General features: G+C 37.8%; 1 protein-coding gene across 3 annotated transcripts in view; it reads right to left on the reverse strand.

Annotated features, from left to right (window-relative positions):
* Positions 1-15,846, reverse strand: part of unc5db (unc-5 netrin receptor Db) — a 185,412-nt gene that overhangs the window by 29,953 nt on the left and 139,613 nt on the right. For all 3 annotated transcript variants that reach the window (XM_084415309.1, XM_084415310.1, XM_084415308.1), the window contains exons 5-7: positions 6,234-6,414; positions 3,844-4,011; positions 718-882 (exon numbers count right to left, since the gene is read on the reverse strand). In XM_084415309.1, the coding sequence (XP_084271435.1) occupies positions 718-882; positions 3,844-4,011; positions 6,234-6,414 (514 nt within the window). The remainder of the gene's footprint in view (positions 1-717; positions 883-3,843; positions 4,012-6,233; positions 6,415-15,846) is intronic.

The raw sequence follows: 15,846 nt of genomic DNA on the forward strand, positions 1-15,846 counted from the left end.
GCTTACCTCAAGCTCCATTTACAAAATTGGCATGACAAGTTGGCCTCTTTTCCCTAACAATGACCGCATCCTTATTCTCCTCTTTTGCGCACATAAAACCACAATTGCTGGTGTGATTCATCTCGCTCTATTTGTTTGCCACTAGCGCATGCTGATGACATCTGATTAATCTATTCTAACTTGCGTCGTAGACTACGATTCAATAGAATTCATCATCATACAGTCTACATACATGTCATACCCAAGTTTATTAGATCCATGTCGAACAATGTGATCTGTAATGATCTTTTAGGATCTGTTACAGCAGGCATTACTTATAACAAATTCACTCTCTGATTCACATCATGGGTCGATGTCCAACTGCAGGCTATGCCAACATCAGCTGTGGATACTGTTGCTTGGCATCATTGCCATGGGAAACTACTGGCAGATGGTTTTGGATCACTTAGGCTGCATGATGTTTCCCTCCTTCATTAAGGAGAAATCAGAGAGGGTTCTCATCATAATAGCTATGAGGGAGATATTGAGAGGGATGATGTCGTCACTTTCATCCATTTTTAGCAGACAATTATCACACTTCCTAAAACATCACAATTCACACACTTCAGCTTTGTGATAAGTGTCAAGATCTAAGTGAGCAATAGCATGACCAACATATGATGATGATTGATGAAATGACAGTGTTTATGACACATTACGGCATCAGCACATACTCACTCTGCGTACACAGACCCCCTGTGCAGTTCTCCGTGCCTTGACCTTCTCCCTCACACATCTTGCCTCTGTGACGGGGCGGGGGAGCGTTGCACTCCCTCCATCGCTGCCTCTCACACTGCGCGGTACACATCGTCCACTCGCTCCACTCCTCCCAGACTCCATCCACTGCAGAGCACACAACAGGGTTGCCGTTTAAGGAAGGTGAACAGCTGCTCTGTGCATTAACCGCACTCTGCAATGAACTTATGAGATTTCTAGAGACTTCATAAACTTAATTAAAAGTGTTTTATTAGTCCAATTCTTGACCACACTGGCAGGGTCACATGCATTACATCAGCATATTTTCAGCAAATTGATCAAATTCTTAGCTCGGTTATAGTTTTAATCTGTTCTTCATCTTTTTTCCAAGCCACATAAACACAAATTATTGTTTAAATAGCTTAAATAATGTTTGTGTTCTGAAGCTAAATATGTACACTGCTGTTCAATCATTTGGGGTCAGTAAGATTTTGTTTTTGGAAATAAATGTTCAACTGTGATAATAATATATGTAAGTACTGGAGTAAAGATGCTAAAAATTCAGCTTTAACGTCACAGGAATAAATTATATTCTAAAATAGAAAATGCTTATTTATAATAATATTTCAGAATATGATTTCTTGTACTGTTTTTTTTTTTTATCAAATACAGCCTTGGGGAGCATAAGAGTCTTATGAACCTCACACTTTTTTGTAACATTGTTAAGCTGAATATGTAAAGGTACTTGTGTTGCTCATAACTTGTTTTGCTGCTTATAAAGATGCATTTTCACAACATGTGAAGAAAGTAAATACTGTGATATTTTAATCTACCTAATTGGACAGATGAGGTTTGATAAAGTAAGAATTTAATTATAAACAATTAATCAACAAAATATATTGAGTCATTTAATAAATTCTTCAAAAATAGTGACAACTATTTTATCCAATTGCCTACTATTAACTATGGCAGAATCAAAGGAATGAATTTTTGCACCATAAGCCATTTGAGAATGCTATAAACACTATTTAATTTAATTTCTATAAAAATGACTTAATTTGTTTCTTAATTGTCATCGCATACCATATATGAACTCATTTCATGATTAAGAAATAAACTAATTTAATATGTTTCCAATTTATATGAATAATATGAACAAATTGAAATTTATTATGCAATCCAACTGTAACCATGCATCTGATCATAAAGGCAAAATGTATTTAAATATCACAAAGCCAGGCAATCAACTGAGTACAACATGAACAATAACTCTTCTAATTAAATGACACTAACTAGGGATTATTTCTTCATTCTCAGAGAACAAGAGGTCTCGTTTACATGCATGTTGTAGATCCTCAGTAATTCCATCATAATACCCTTACTTTGAATTATTACAGGACGTAGAGGGTATTACAATGTCTGATGTATTATGAATGAAAAACACAGTTCTTAAAGGAACACTCCGACTTTTTGGGACTTAAACTTATTCACAGTATCCCCCAGAGTTAGATAAATCCATACATACCTTTTTCATTTCTGTGCATTCTGTAAGTGTTATTTGATGCACCCACCGCTAGCCTAGCTTAGCACAAAGACTGGATGTAAATGGATAATGGTAGCATACTAATCCCAATAAGTGACAAAATAATGCAAACATTTTCCTATTTACATGTTGTGATCTGTATAGTCACAGCGTGTACAAATAACAAGGCTATATGAGACAGAGACCATTTTTAATCGTATAAATACTGGGAACTATATTCTCACTAGGCGTAGGAGCACAGCTAACGTTACTTGGGCGGAGTGGCTACTTGGGCGGAGTGATTAGCGCAGCACACGAGACGCCCTGTCGCCCCTGTGGTGAGGAGCAGAGAGTTCGCTCAGAGTTGGAGTAATAGAGTCAGCAATTACTAGATAGTAAATTTATAGTTTACAATCATGGGTGTTCGCTGTATTGTAAAGAGCTGCGACAATAAACAGGGGAGACCAGGTAATACTATGATGTTTCATAGAATTCCAACCAAAAACGCTGACCTGATGAATCGAGGGCTACAAACACACCTGTAAACAGCATCACGAAGTATTTCGTTTGCTCTGAACATTTTACTATAGACGACTATTTTGAAAAAATGCAAGTTGCCACACGGACCATGAAACGTGTGCTAAAGGATGCAGCCATCCCATCGATAATAAAGACAGGACAAATTGGATCACCTGTTGCTGCGGTAAGTGTTCCGTTATGTTTTGAGATGACTAACATTACTGTAACAGTGCCATGCTAATGTAATGTAACCTTAGTAGTGACACTATTACGTGAATAGGGGCTCCGTGTATCCCCTTTATTGTTATTATTGTGTTGTCATGAACACACTGTATCGCTCAATAACAAATGAGCGGCGCTAAATGTAACTCTCAGGACTGTAACATTCCACTTGCTAATGAACAGCTTCCAAAGTTTGTAACTCCCCGTCTGTGTATTCTGGCTCAAAACTTTATGGTTCGGGATCTTGGTTTGATACACAGTAAAATTCCTCTGACAATTCCTAAAAGTCAGCCATGATCACGAGTCACGTTCGCTACTAGCTAGTTAGTCACGTTTGTTTTGTTTACGGAACCATCAACAGGGCGTCTCGTGTGCTGCGCTAATCACTCCGCCCAAGTAGCCACTCCGCCCAAGTAACGTTAGCTGTGCTCCTACGCCTAGTGAGAATATAGTTCCCAGTATTTATACGATTAAAAATGGTCTCTGTCTCATATAGCCTTGTTATTTGTACATGCTGTGACTATACAGATCACAACATGTAAATAGGAAAATGTTTGCATTATTTTGTCACTTATTGGGATTAGTATGCTACCATTATCCATTTACATCCAGTCTTTGTGCTAAGCTAGGCTAGCGGTGGGTGCGTCAAATAACACTTACAGAACGCACAGAAATGAAAAAGGTATGGACTTATCTAACTCTGGGGGATACTGTGAATAAGCTAAAGTCCCAAAAAGTCGGAGTGTTCCTTTAAGTGCTATACTGACACTAAAAACAGCTGTGAGTTTGGATGCTGAAAGACAAGCTGCACATCATGGTTGTGTTGGGGTTGAAGAGAATCTGACCTGGGCAGAGAGCATTGCAGGTGATCTTCTGCACAGACATGCCCTCACAGAACGCTCCTCCGTTCAGAGGAGCGGGGTTAGTGCAGGTACGAGATCGCTTCTGAACTCCTCTCCCACAGTTCACGCTGCAAGAAGACCACTCAGTCCACAGAGACCAACCACCGTTCACTGCAGAGAGAGATCATCCACTGAACAACACAACAAATTAACTTAAGAGATTTCCTTGCTCTCACCCTGCCAGAAGAAACACCCGGAGGACAAGTTAACTAACAGGTTAAAGGAAAATCTTCACTTATATGTGTGGTTTGACTTTTTGTAGTCTAGCTTTGATATGTCTTAGCTGTACAACCAGTAATAATACTGGCACAACATTTTAACACCATTTTTTTCTGATATGGTCACACACAGCAGGAAAAAAATAGAATGCTGAATACAAATAATAAAATACAACTAATCATATAATCATTCATAGTTAGACTAGCAAAATATACAGGGTTATCAACTTTTTGTTGACATCAAAGTCCTGTCTGTCCAATTAAATTCTATACTGCAATTTGGCCAAAAATCATTTGGCACTTTTGTACAAACTAGCCAAATAGCCAGATACCAATATGGACAGTTTGTGTGACAAACTCATTTTCGAAAACCATGCAAGGTTAATAAAAAGGACCCGTTGCAAAGATTCATTCTGCTTCCAAACTGCTCCTTTCCAAATGTCTGCCTCAAAAACCAACACTAAACACTGCAGTAGTAGATAACTACAGATCTCTTGAAAGATCTACCTTCAAACCATTCTGTTTTTTTTTTCATAGAACAACCTGATGGATACCAGCCAATTGGGCTTCAAAAGTGGAAATTTCCCTGAAACGGGAAATTTCCCACAAAATTCTGCTTGATCTTTCTGCTGGCTTCGACATGGTGATTCATCTGAATCTCCTATTAGTCCTGTAAAATGGGGTATCACTGGTAGTGTTCTTCATTAGTTTGACTTGTTTGGTGGAGTGTCCGAATCAAACCAGCAAACTCTTAAAGTAAGCTAATGATTGCTTATGTGAAAATATGACTATAGATTGTATAATTTCAGTGCTTCTGTACTTTGAGTATCAATAATAATGATAATAATATATATACACACACTATATAGAAAGTCATGGGGGTGAGTAAATAATATAGACAATTTTCACTTTTAGATAAACTATCCAAGGTACAATATGCAAGATTTTCTGCCGCTAGAGGGCGCTACATTCCAAACAACGGCGTAGCTTGATGACGATGTGAAGGAGCGTGGAATGATGGGAACTGTTGTTTTCAACTCCACCGTGGATGTAAATCAGTCAGACGGGAATTGAAAAATCATGTTGATGGATGAGGTAAAGTTCTATTTTTATAAATGTTGCGTTTAATGACATGCTTTTATTTAATTAAAATGAATTAACCGCAAGAAAAGTAAGGTTTAATACTAAACTGGTTATCATAGATGTTACTGTATTTGTCGAATTCATTGTTGTGATAACGCTGCGCAGTTTTACGTGTTCTAAACAATTGTTGTAAAAGTACATTCGAACATACCCACATCATTTGCCAAAATACTGATTCATCTTTATGTATAACACATGCTATATGTAACGAAGTTCAGATGTTATGGGAAGAAGGAGGCGGGAACCGGCGAACATTCATGACACATTTTAATGATTAAAATAAAACAAATACAAAACTAAAGTAAAAGACAGCAGCCCCTCACGGACGACTGCTGTCACAATAAAACAAAACACAACACAAGTTCAGGCCTGTCCTCCCTCGCTCCTCCGTGAGAGATACGAGACCGGTGCGTCGCGCAGGAATAAACTAAACACAAACCTAAAGCAATAATACCCGTACGTTGACGTTTACATTTATGGGACTTGTCTTTGTCGACAGAACCAGCTGCAATCGGTAAAGAAAAATTGTGTTCCATAACGACTGCACGAAACAAGCTAACGTTTATTGCTTGATAGACGCTACAACTACAACTTCTGCATTTGTCCAGGACTCCACGCAGTTCGAGCGGAAACCGAGGGTAACGCGGATGTGACGCAATTGACTGGCGACTCCCAGCTCCCCCCTGCTCACACGCCCCGTTTCCTTGGTTAAAATTGCAATTTTCTCACGATTTAAAAATAGTTGGAAACATTTGGGATATTGTAAGTAATCAACTTAACAAAATATATAACACTGGCCTTGTGATTTTGGGATATTTTAATGCAAAAATCTTACATATTGTACCTTTAAATGGGGTATACAACTTAATGACTTCACAGTGCTGTAGCAAGCAGAAAGCCGTTCAATAGTATTTTTAGCAAAGCTGAGGAGACAGAACATTAAGTCAATAAAGCATATCAGTGTCGTCTTACCAAACACAACTACAGTAGCTGTAGCACTGCGTCGTTTTGCGACTATGTTACTGGCGAGGCAGGTGTAGTTGGCGGAGTCAGAGAGTCTGGCTTCATTGATTATCAGATTGTGGTCAGCACGAGTGTCAATGTTGTCGTCTCCAAGGGAACTGACCAATTCTTCATTTTTCAACCACTCCACCTGACAAAAAGAAAAGCATTTATTAACCAAAGCTGCAATTAGCAAAAGAGATACCAGTTTCTAAACTCAGAAAGAATAGTAAACTGTAATTGGATGCATAGTAAAATATCGAATTTAAAATAATTATGACCGCTCGTCTCACGGCACTGCACACTGCACTTATTCTAAGGAGAAATAGTTCCTATGTCACACCACAATGAAAACTGTCGCTTATTTTTTTAGGCCAGTGCTTTTTTTCTAGTGAGATCTGGCGACACTGACAGGAAAGTAAAAAAACACAGATGGAAGTGAAAACAGCGCTGTAAAAATAGTTACAGTACTTAAAACATGATCATGTAAAAGTGCCTTTTTAAAAAGTCTTATTAAAGTTTAATTCCTGAAAATTCTACTCAATTACAGTAAAATGAGTATTAGCATTTAATTACTTCACACCTCTGGGAGGAACACAAGGGCTGAGACTATTGTGTTTTGTCAGTTTCTATCTTCAGTCACCATGAAATCAAAATGGACAATTCTTATTTCTTTACAGAATGTTGCAGTGTTTATTATAAAGGATTAATCTGTGCAAATATTTATTTCTTTTTAATTCATGTGCACTCGTAATATTTCACCTCCCCTCCCCTCGAAAAGGCATCTGTTCTCTTTATGATGTATGTTTCGGCAGAGGATGGGACTAAATATCCTCCATAACTAACTGACTGCAAACTGCCATTCAGATCTGCCTCAATTTAGTTAGCAACGGCCAACTTCCTATGATCCAATCAATTCCAGAAGAAGAAATCCAGTCCCACCCCACATTTTTTTTCTCATTCCAAAAGCAGTTTCAATCGGATATACGTCACAATAGGGAAGAAAAGACTACTTCCGTTTCATGCCGACTTTAATTCAACAATCCGATTTGGATAGCTATTTTAATAGAACATGGTTACAAAGTTATAGTCACATTAAAGGATTAGTTCACCCAAAAATGAAAATTCTGTCATTAATTACTCACCCTCATGTCGTTCCAAACCCGTAAGACCTTCGTTCATCTTCAGAACACAAATTAAGATATTTTTGATTAAATCCGAGAGGTTTCTGGACCACCCATAGGCAGCTTTCAAGGCCTAGAAAGCTAGTAAAGACATCTTTAAAATAGTCCGTGTGACTACAGTGGTTCAATCTTAATATTATGAAGCGACAAGAATACTTTTTGTGCGCAAAATCATTCTCCTACGCTGTGTCCACCAAAGCATTTTTTCACACGGCTGGCGTATTTTTTCAATTGTTTTCAATGGGAGCGCCGCGTTTTTAAACCGGCATGAGCGTAACGAGGCGTTGAGCGTCTTTTTCACGCTGAAACGCTGAGAGTTCGGCATTTTTTACAGGTTGCCGAGAGTTGAAGAATGTTCAACTTTGGGTAAAACGCAGCACTCATCACTGTCACTTTTTACCCAACCGTCCAATCACAGTGGAAGAGGGGCGGGACTAATACCACACCGACCAACCGCCACATTCTGCGTGTACAACATCAACAGATGACAACAACAAACATAATAACGAAACAAAATCATTTAAAACAAGAGCCAGAGAAAATACATTACATTGTATTGACATTTTAATATAGAATCAACACGGAAACAAAATATGTGTGAAATGAAATACTAGTAACACTTTCGCGGATATTCCGTATCATAACAAGCATGTCTCAACTGAAAAAAAAACGCAACGCTGCCAAAACGCTCTCAAGCGCCCACAGCTAGGCGTTTGCAGCAGAGCGCCTAGCATTTTCAGCTGGCTAAAAACGCTTTGGTGGACACACAGCCTTAGGCTCACTATTGGTCGACGTTGGTCATGTGAGCACCACGACACAGGCGTGTGATGCTGACGCAGGAGCTAGCCAATAATGAGCCGCCGTTCTGACGTAGAACCAGGAAGCACCGCGCAGTGTTTATACTACGTCAACAGCGTATGAGGTGGAAGAAAAGAGATTGTTGAATAAAGTCATTATTTTTGTTTGTTTTTTTGAAGGTTGAACCACTGTAGTCACATGAACTATATTAACGATGTCTTTACATCGTTGTCTTGGCCAGAGGAGAACTGCCTCCCCCCCGACTGAGCCTGGTTTCTCCCAAGGTTTTTTTCTCCATTCTGTCACCTGATGGAATTTTGGTTCCTTGCCACTGTTGCCTTTGTAGCCTTTTTTCACGTTTGTTGCCATTGGCTTGCTTAGTTGGGGACATCAAATTTAACATTTAATTTAATATTCAACAATATTATTGATCTGCCTGCATTGACACCATTATATGAGAACTGAACTGAGCTGGACAATGACATCACGGTTTTCTCCAGAGCGGCTATATATATATATATATATATATATATATATATATATGAACTAAATTAATAACTTTTTTACAACAAAAATTAAACATCACTGAACTTACTTAAGCTGGACTGTGATGCTATTTTCTTCAGGAAACAATCTTTGTTGCATTATTTTCCTGTTATCTCTATAAAGCTGCTTTGAAACAATCTGTATTGTAAAAAGCACTATATAAATAAATGTGACTTGACTTTACTACCTTTCTGAGCCTTGAAAGTTGCAATGACGTTGCTGCCTATGGGTGGTTCGGAAACCTCTCGGATTTCATCAAAAATATCTTAATTTGTGTTCTTACGGATTTGGAACGACATGAGGGCATGAACGACATTAATGACAGAATTTTCATTTTAGGTGAACTACCCCTTTAATGCTGTGTTCTGAGCACTAACTGCAGTGATGCCCTCTTTGCCCTCTCTTCCTCGATCTCATCACAGCACTTTAAACTTTGCTCTATTCACAGATCATTTCTCAGAATCATATTAGCCCTCATATTCATAGCTCACAGCATGCTTTAATTATTTTATAACTAACCCAGATGTATGATTACAGTAATTAAGTTCACAATGTTGCACTATGAAGCTGTAAAAATACAGTTGGTAAAGTCTTAAGTAAAATCAAACACTGTAAAAAAAAATATTGTAATTTTAATGGTAAAAGACCATTGTAATTTTAAAAGGTAAAAATATGCTACAGTAAAAAATGTTGATACCATTTTCTTATGGTAAAGTCCTGGCAACTACAGCTGCCAGTTTTTTTTTTTTTTTTTTTTACAGTGTATTGCTGGGGAAAAAATTGCTTAGCTGGTCTCCCAGTCTGGACAATCCTATTATCCAGGTATGTCTTGCTAGTTTAAGAGGGATTTTGGGCACTTTTCGGTTAGTCAGACAATGAAGACAGCTGGCCAGCCAGCTAAGACAAACAAATCACCTGGTTTAAGCTGTTTTTCAGCAGGGAGTCATACTACTTGTGTATTGAAGCAGAGAGCGCACTTCTCTAATGTATTTACTCAATTTTTCAGGGAAACTTGGGAGCTGAAATAGGCAATTAGCACACAGTGAAAGCAGAGCTCTCTGTTGAGACATTTTCCATGCTCTGCATTCTTGAGCACCACTTCCCCTCAGCCTTTGAAAAGGTGCAGAGCACAGAAATGAAGAGCAGAGGGAGAAAGAAAGAAAAAAAGGGGGGAAGACAGGATAGAGGAAGAGAGGCAGTGAGAAGAGGAAAGGTAGGGGACAAATACAAATTAGCTGGGTAAATGTGTGGCAGAAGATGTGAGAAATGAATGGCCTAATTGGCACATTTGTTTCAATTACAGCGTGGCTAACAGTGGCAGGGCTGACGGAGGAGTTTCCACAGTCTCAAGAGGATCTTGTGATTTCATTAGTGCCTCTATCCTGACTGATTAAGGTCCTGTTGACAGGAAGAGATCAGCCGAGTGAGGATCTTACTATTATCACAGAACACAGGGGCTATTCGGCTGGCACTCATAAAAGTGGGACAGGAGGTCAGAGCAGCTCGATAAGATGTCCAAAATATTTGGATCGGTTTTTGCAGGTGGTGTTAGAGGAGTTTTTTTTTTTTTTTTTTTTTTTACATGTGAAGTGTGTTCATGTGTGTATGGTGGAGAAGAGGCTGTTGAAACTGCTTCATGTTTCAGCAGAGTAATTACTAAGATTAAACAACTCTGATAGACGGCCCTCAGGGAGCAGAAATATAACGCCGCCTCACTGACTGTGAATTCCATCAAACCCACACGACCACAACACATTGACAAGACTGACAAAAGCAGACACACCTACAATCACTTTTTAAATTGCTTTTGACACCAACCTTTGATAGTGCAGATAGCTAAATCTGAATTTCTGCAAATGCTTTTGTTTTCCTCTTTGGTATATAATGAGCATGCAATTCAACAAACAACTTTAAAATGAGTATTAAGTGTAAACAAACTACTGCCATTTCATCTATAAAATATGCTTGTGTAAATTCATTCACTTATAATTAATATTAATTCACATTCTTGATGTATTTGTTGACTCGACATAAAAGGTTCTTGATGAGTAGCTGTCCAAATGTACACAATATACTACACACAAGTCCACTAATAACATTAGGCAAGGTTTCTTGCACCAAAAACTGTCATGCTTTATTTTCACATGACCATTGGGCCACCTTTCCTTCTAACATTTAGAATTAAACATGCTGCTTTTTGCCATGGTACCTTTAAGATTTCCACATGTAAGACATCTAAAACATCTGCCGTGACTGGATAATGTTTTTGCATGTAAAATGAGATAGATGAAAATTAACCAAGATACTGGTGTTTATATATGGCAGAATCTTTCTTGGGGACCCTTGCAAGGACGTGGCAGGAAGGGCTTACTCCAGTCTTGAGAAATGGCAGACAATGAGCTAGAGAGTGAGGGCAACACAAAGTGTCTGCAGTTTCTGAAAATTATCCAATTTTTCCAAGTTATTCAATGGCTGCCAAGTTCTCAGGGTGAGTAAACTGCTGTAATGTTACAGTGAGTTGTGACTAGTGCTATTAATCTTAACTGCAGAAATGCCAGGGCTTTGAAATCGTGGATCTGATATGATGGACTATTAACTTAAACATCATCCCTGTTTTACTGAGAGGTCAACTGTTGTATTATATTTTGGAAAACAAGTCTTACCAGTGTGGTATTTCAACATGCAACTCCCATTTGTTACAGAGACAGAGGCAATTTCCATTGACATGTATGCCAACATAAAACATTCACTAGCAAGCATAGTTTAACTTTCCATCATGCAGGATTTATTGGACTTTTTGGATGAGTGTGATTAATAATTTAATTCCAATGTTTAAATAAATGAATACTAAGAACATCCTTGATTTTCTTTTTCATTGTACTGTATATCTAAAACACATTTCAAAATTCAAAAGTGAACGTGCTTGGCACTTCACATGCCTATATATTACAGCCAATCAATTTTTGCAAAATAGTCTTGATCACTCTAAATCAGCAATCATCTCTGAAATGGTATGCAGTCCGAAATAGTGAGGTCAGTTCATGGGTGGATGTGATCCCTGTAATTCAAGTCATCCCAGTTAAATTAATGCCTGCGGTCTCAATCCACAAATTAATTCTATTTGCACAGACTCACAGTTTTCTTATTCTCATCATCTCAATTTCAGAGTCAAATTCCAATTTATACCCAAGCTTTGATATCCCTTGATGCACTTTGAATTAATTATGATTCTTAAAATAACACACACACACACACACACACACACAATGAATAAACCCCAGACCTGGCAAACACAGAGGAAAATGCTGTGCAAACACTCTAGGACTATGTTGGTCAATAATACAGAAGTAAAGGCAACCACAAGCATAAAGCACAGAGTTGTCCCTTTCATCCTCTCCTCAACACACAACCACATTACCATTCTTTCCAGATCAGCCTTATCACAGCTAAACACATAGAGACAGGATGCCACCCAGCTCCGACCGGCCTGTAATTGGCTTGTTAGATCATGAGGATCATCACTCACTTTCATGGTGGCTGGAAATGGACAGGAGAGAGAAAAAGCAGGAAACAGGTAGGAACACATGAAGTGAGCGCTGAGCTATCGCTTTTTGAATGGAATGAAGCACTTAATGGTGCTAAGAAAACTTAATGGTGATCTCAATTATGTTTCATTGAAGTATCAACTTGGTCCCAGATGTTTTTCACAAAAATCCTTATGAGAAATACAATTAGACACAAATGAGACAATGATTATGATGCAGAAAAGGTTATAGAGCTATAAATGTGGATCGCAAAGGCTCAGATAATTTGGCCTTAGAAGAATTTGATGAGTTCATGTCGAAATATCTGACTTTTGATTGCAAACGCTGGTATTTTGACAAATTATTTTAAGAGATAAAAAAAAAAAACCTTTATATGAGGAACATGCTGCATGATCTTTTCTTACAAGCAACATTTTTAAAAATATCTATTTATATAAATGTAACTGTTTCCCCTATGGGATCCTCAAAGATTTCTAAGTCAATAGCGGGTAAAGAAAACACAGTAAAAGGGAAGGTGTGACCATTTTCTGGTCTAACTTCAAATCAATACGTGTATTTCACAAAAAGTTTTGGGAGCAAAATCTCTCTTAGCCAAATTAACACTATTCCTCAGTAGCAAATTCAGAGTGCATAATCTCATTAAGAAGATTTTTATGATGACAGAGTCTAGACCAACTATGCAGAAAGGCTTAAGTAGCTCTCTGGGGAAACCCATTTATAGTTACAGTTTAGCTGTAAAACAGAAAACTTATTCTTTCTAAAAGGTCATTTCAAAGTTTTTTTTTTAATGTTTAAATTGTAATTACCGAAGCGCTAAGAAGCCCCCCTGCGTAGACACAGGATCATATCACAGTTTAATTCACCACTCAGATTCAACACATTAATACTGCTTCTCACACCCATTTAAAGGAATAGATAACCACCAAAATAAAGATGTCATATTTTACACTCGTTCTAACCCTGTGTTATTTTTGCACTTCACAAAAGGAGAAATTACACAGCAGAATGTCCAAGCTTTTGTGTCCCACACATTGAATGAGGATGGTCACTGTAGAAATGACAAAAAGCACAAATAACCATAAAAAGCTTGCTGTATCACATTTGAAGGCCTATAATTTATCAACTTGAGCAAAAATTTTCTGGAAAACCTGTTGTACACAATCTACTACATGCCTTCCTTTGTCTGACTGATAGTTTACATTATAGCAAGAAAAAAGGCCTTTAGTATAAATCTAAAAACATTCAAGTCATGGTTACACACATCTTTTTTGCTGTGAAATATTTAAAGATGTTTATAAAGTAAACAAAGATAACTTTTATATTGTTAGATACTTACAATATGAACACTATACTGGAATGAAGCAACTTAAGTTTACTTGATTATTCATGCATAATGTTTTAAAAATGTGAATATCAAATATGATAAATCAGCATTTTGAGGAAAGTTTATTTGTACATCTCTCAATCACCATTGTGTTTTGTTGCATTATATGCTTTGTAGAATATATATATGAAGAGTTCAGATGCAAAAGCCTAAAAAAAGAAGACATTTTCTTCTAGAATGATCTTTTTTTTTATCAAGCTTGTATATTTAAGTTCAGTAATTTCACTTTAATGGCAATTAATAGGTCATTCTCATTGCCATTTAAGTGAAATTACTGAAATTATATATACGAGCTTGATAAAAATGATCATTCTAGAGGAACATTTCAGATGGCACTTAGAGGCTTTTACATCTGAACTCTTCATATATTCTAAATATTACGACTGCTTTATGTCTTTATAAGCCTGATGGCTTTGTGTGAATAGAGGGAAGATTATCATTATCAATGAATAAGGGCTTAAATTTCAGTCTCTTCCTCACACAAAGCTATTATATGAAGAGGATATAGTAGGCTACAGAACACTTACAATATAGTCATCTTGATCACTTTTATTATGCTTTTTGTCTGTTTTTGGAGCTGGGCTGTATAAAACACCATACACTTTTGTAGTATAAAATAAAGCCGCTCAGACATTCTGCCTAATAAGAATGCATGCACAGTAACAATGACCAGCAACCACATTTACTTCAAAACACAATGGTATTTGTTTACTTATTAGAACAAAGACCAGGCTGGTTAATTATCCTAAGAGCCAACAGTGATGACAAACTGACTCTATCCAGAAAAAATGTGAGTCTCATTAGCTTTGTGACCACAGAAATCCTACAGAGCATTTCTCAGAGGGGGTGTTTATGACAGTTTAAAACCACAAACACAGTCCACTAGGACAGAGCAAAAGAGAAGGTGAGAGAGAAATAGAGAGAGAGTTAGCATCCAGCATGCTGGTAAAATGATGCCATATAAATCTTTGCACTCCCTCTCACAGCTTGGATTTAAATTTTTCATGGCAGAGGTGTGCTGGAATGGACCCGATCGCCGATTGCTGGTCTGCACTCTCTTATAGCTGACTTAATTTATGTTGACAAAGTACTTGAAGGGAGATTCTTGTCTTCCAGTACTTCCCAGATTTCCTCAGTTTCTGTCCAGCGTGCACTCGAATAGACAGACGCTGGCAGAGCTCTTCCATTTCATCACTGAATCATTCACAGACCATTGGTGGCTGCCAAGAACCAAATCCTACTATAATCACACACACACATGTATAATTATGGATATATTGCCTGCTCATAACCAATGATATGTGGACCTGTCGTTTTTGTCCCTTACTTGATCCTTGACTGCACACGAACGTGCATTAAACTGAAATCAATCCATCAAATTTGATGACAACAGTCAGTGCACTGTAAGTTGATATTCTCTTTAGCAGGATAGTTCGCTAAAAATTTTAATCTGTCCATCAATTACTCACCCTCATGTCATTCCAAACCTGTATGACTTACTTCCTTGTGTGGAGCAGGAAAGGAGATATTTTTGAAAATAATTAGTTTTTTTTTTGTCCATTCAATTAAAGGAGACATATCATGCTTTTAAATTGTTCCTTTTTACATATAAATCATACATTTGTAGTCTATATAAAGCGGAACTGCAATGCTTGGGTCTGAATTCTTCATTATTATAGCTCCACAAGCCCCCTTTTTACCCCTTTTCTCATGTGCGTCTCAGAGCAACCCGTTTTGGTGCGGTCTCTTTAAAAAACATTGAGACACTTCATACCCCGCCCCCTCTCCAGGTTGCAGAGGTTCAACTCCACCCCGTTCGGCCATTTTTGTAGTCTGATAGCAGAGATAGGATTATCTAGCGGCACAGAAACTTTTTATTCACACGTTATTAACAAAATGTCAACAACGGAAGACTTGTCCAGCCAGCCTTACATGTTCGAGCCAGAGTCGGAGCCGGAGCGAGATAAAAATGTAGACGACGAACCTGCAGAACAACGTCTTCATATGGATGTATCGCAATGGTATGTTACTGTATTTACGCATGAAACTTTGGTCTTCCGACCTTTTATTTTGATTAATATGTGCGAGGGAGAGCGAGCAAGACAGCGTCTTTTGGAGACGGTGAA

The sequence above is a fragment of the Rutilus rutilus genome (genome assembly GCF_951802725.1).
Source record: "Rutilus rutilus genome assembly, chromosome: 7".
Lineage (NCBI taxonomy): Eukaryota > Metazoa > Chordata > Actinopteri > Cypriniformes > Leuciscidae > Rutilus > Rutilus rutilus.